Source organism: Microtus ochrogaster (assembly GCF_000317375.1).
Source record: "Microtus ochrogaster isolate Prairie Vole_2 chromosome 14 unlocalized genomic scaffold, MicOch1.0 chr14_random_1, whole genome shotgun sequence".
NCBI classification, from domain to species: Eukaryota; Metazoa; Chordata; class Mammalia; order Rodentia; family Cricetidae; genus Microtus; species Microtus ochrogaster.
The window spans coordinates 22628903-22630513 of NW_004949096.1; the positions used below are offsets into that span (position 1 = coordinate 22628903).

The 1611-nt window shown below is 51.9% G+C and overlaps 1 protein-coding gene across 2 annotated transcripts in view; it reads right to left on the reverse strand.

Moving 5' to 3' along the window:
- C14H15orf41 (chromosome 14 C15orf41 homolog) overlaps positions 1-1107 on the reverse strand; it is a 305328-nt gene extending 304221 nt beyond the window's left edge. For both annotated transcript variants that reach the window (XM_026787721.1, XM_005364207.3), the window contains exon 1: positions 819-1107. In XM_026787721.1, the coding sequence (XP_026643522.1) occupies positions 819-919 (101 nt within the window). In that variant the 5' untranslated portion in view covers positions 920-1107. The remainder of the gene's footprint in view (positions 1-818) is intronic.
- Positions 1108-1611: the final 504 nt, after the last annotated feature.

Here is a 1611-nt window from a genome sequence, read left to right on the forward strand (position 1 = left end):
TATATATATATAAACAAAATGTTCTGTGTTATTTAACATTAACTATGATAACCTAGTTGTCTTGAACAGGTCCTTCAAGGAATGTTTGCATCTGTTTTCACATCTTTGAGATGAGGAATCTATGTTACATAATCTCTAAGAGACCTTTCCTGGCATCTTGGGTAAACCTAAAATGTCACAGCAAAGTGAAGAGAGAAGTATGAAACCCATGGGGAATATGTATGCACATGAAAAACCTTCAGACCTGGAGGTCGAAAGGACCAGACTCAAGAGTGTAATCCACGGGATACTAAAATCCTCGACTACACAGAGAATCTTTCCATTGCACAGTCCACATCACAAGGCCCCTTTAGGTCTGGTTCTCTTGTTTGTCACCAGTGGCAACACGAAAGGGTCCACTGCTTAATCCACTATCTCTAGGTGTCTATGCCAAGTAGGCAGCAAGCCAGTCTGCTGAGCCTCCAGTTCACACTTTTACTTTGGAATGACTCCATTTACCCATCATCCACTGCTAGTTTCTCTGGATTAACAGCTGGACAGTTATGAAGCACCTACTAGGTGTACTCCCCCCACCCCATACGGATCAAGTTTTCAATAAACATCTGTTGACTTGAATTCAATTGCAACACTGGGAGAGGTTCCAGGGGTCTTCCAGAGTGTTCTGTATGGTAGATGAAAGGAAGAGAGCTTTCTAATGACCTCTGACCTGTCACTATGTTCCTCCCATTTGCGTGTGACACGTGGCTCCTAAGCACTGCCAGGGTGGCCGGAACTGAGCTGAAGGCAAAAGGACTGTGAGAGGGAGGCTGGGGACTTACCTGGGGAACCTCTGCTTCAGCTTCCTCAGGCTCTGCCTGGTGGGCGGAACAGACACTAGGCACTGGGCTATCTCCTCGTACTGGGCTTTGGTTAGTATCATATTGGGCCCAAGGAAAAAAAAAATCACCCCTGGGCTCGTGCAGCCTTGGTGCCCGGAAGCGAGGGAGAGGCAGACCGTAGCACGACCCTGGGTCCTACCTCTAGCTACCTTCTTTGCCCCCAAAGCACACCCCCTAGCTGCACCGCAGGGCGGAGACACGCTGCGTCCCAAGCTGCACCTCCGCGGTTGAGGCGGGCTATGGAACTGTTTGCGCAGCGGAGGGTACTGAGCAGCCGCAGTAAGCGGGGCCGAAGGCGACTAACCGCCATCTTAGGTAAGGGCAGAGCAATCCGGAAGCGGCCGCTGCGGGCGGAGGACTCTTAGAGTCTTTTAGGGGCAGGTGTCCCCGGCGTCACCTCTCTGGAATCGCACACCGATGCTCGCTGAAGCCACACAGATAGTTGCCAGAAATCGGGGGGCGGGGTGGGGGGGTTCCTGTCGCACAGTTTAGGGGGCGGGTCTCCGAGGTGGTCCTGCAGCCTTGAGCCGGGCCTCGGAAGTCCTCTCCTGGAGCGCGGAATTTGAATTAGTTTCCAGACACGCCCAGTTCTCGCCGCCCGGAATAGGTGGCCTGCAAGAAACTTGGTCTCATTCAGTGGGAAGGATCTCTGCAAGCCTGCAGCTTAGCTTCTGCTGGGGAATTTCTTCAGCCGCTCTCGTGGAGAGCGATTCTGTTTTTGTTGAGGATTTAA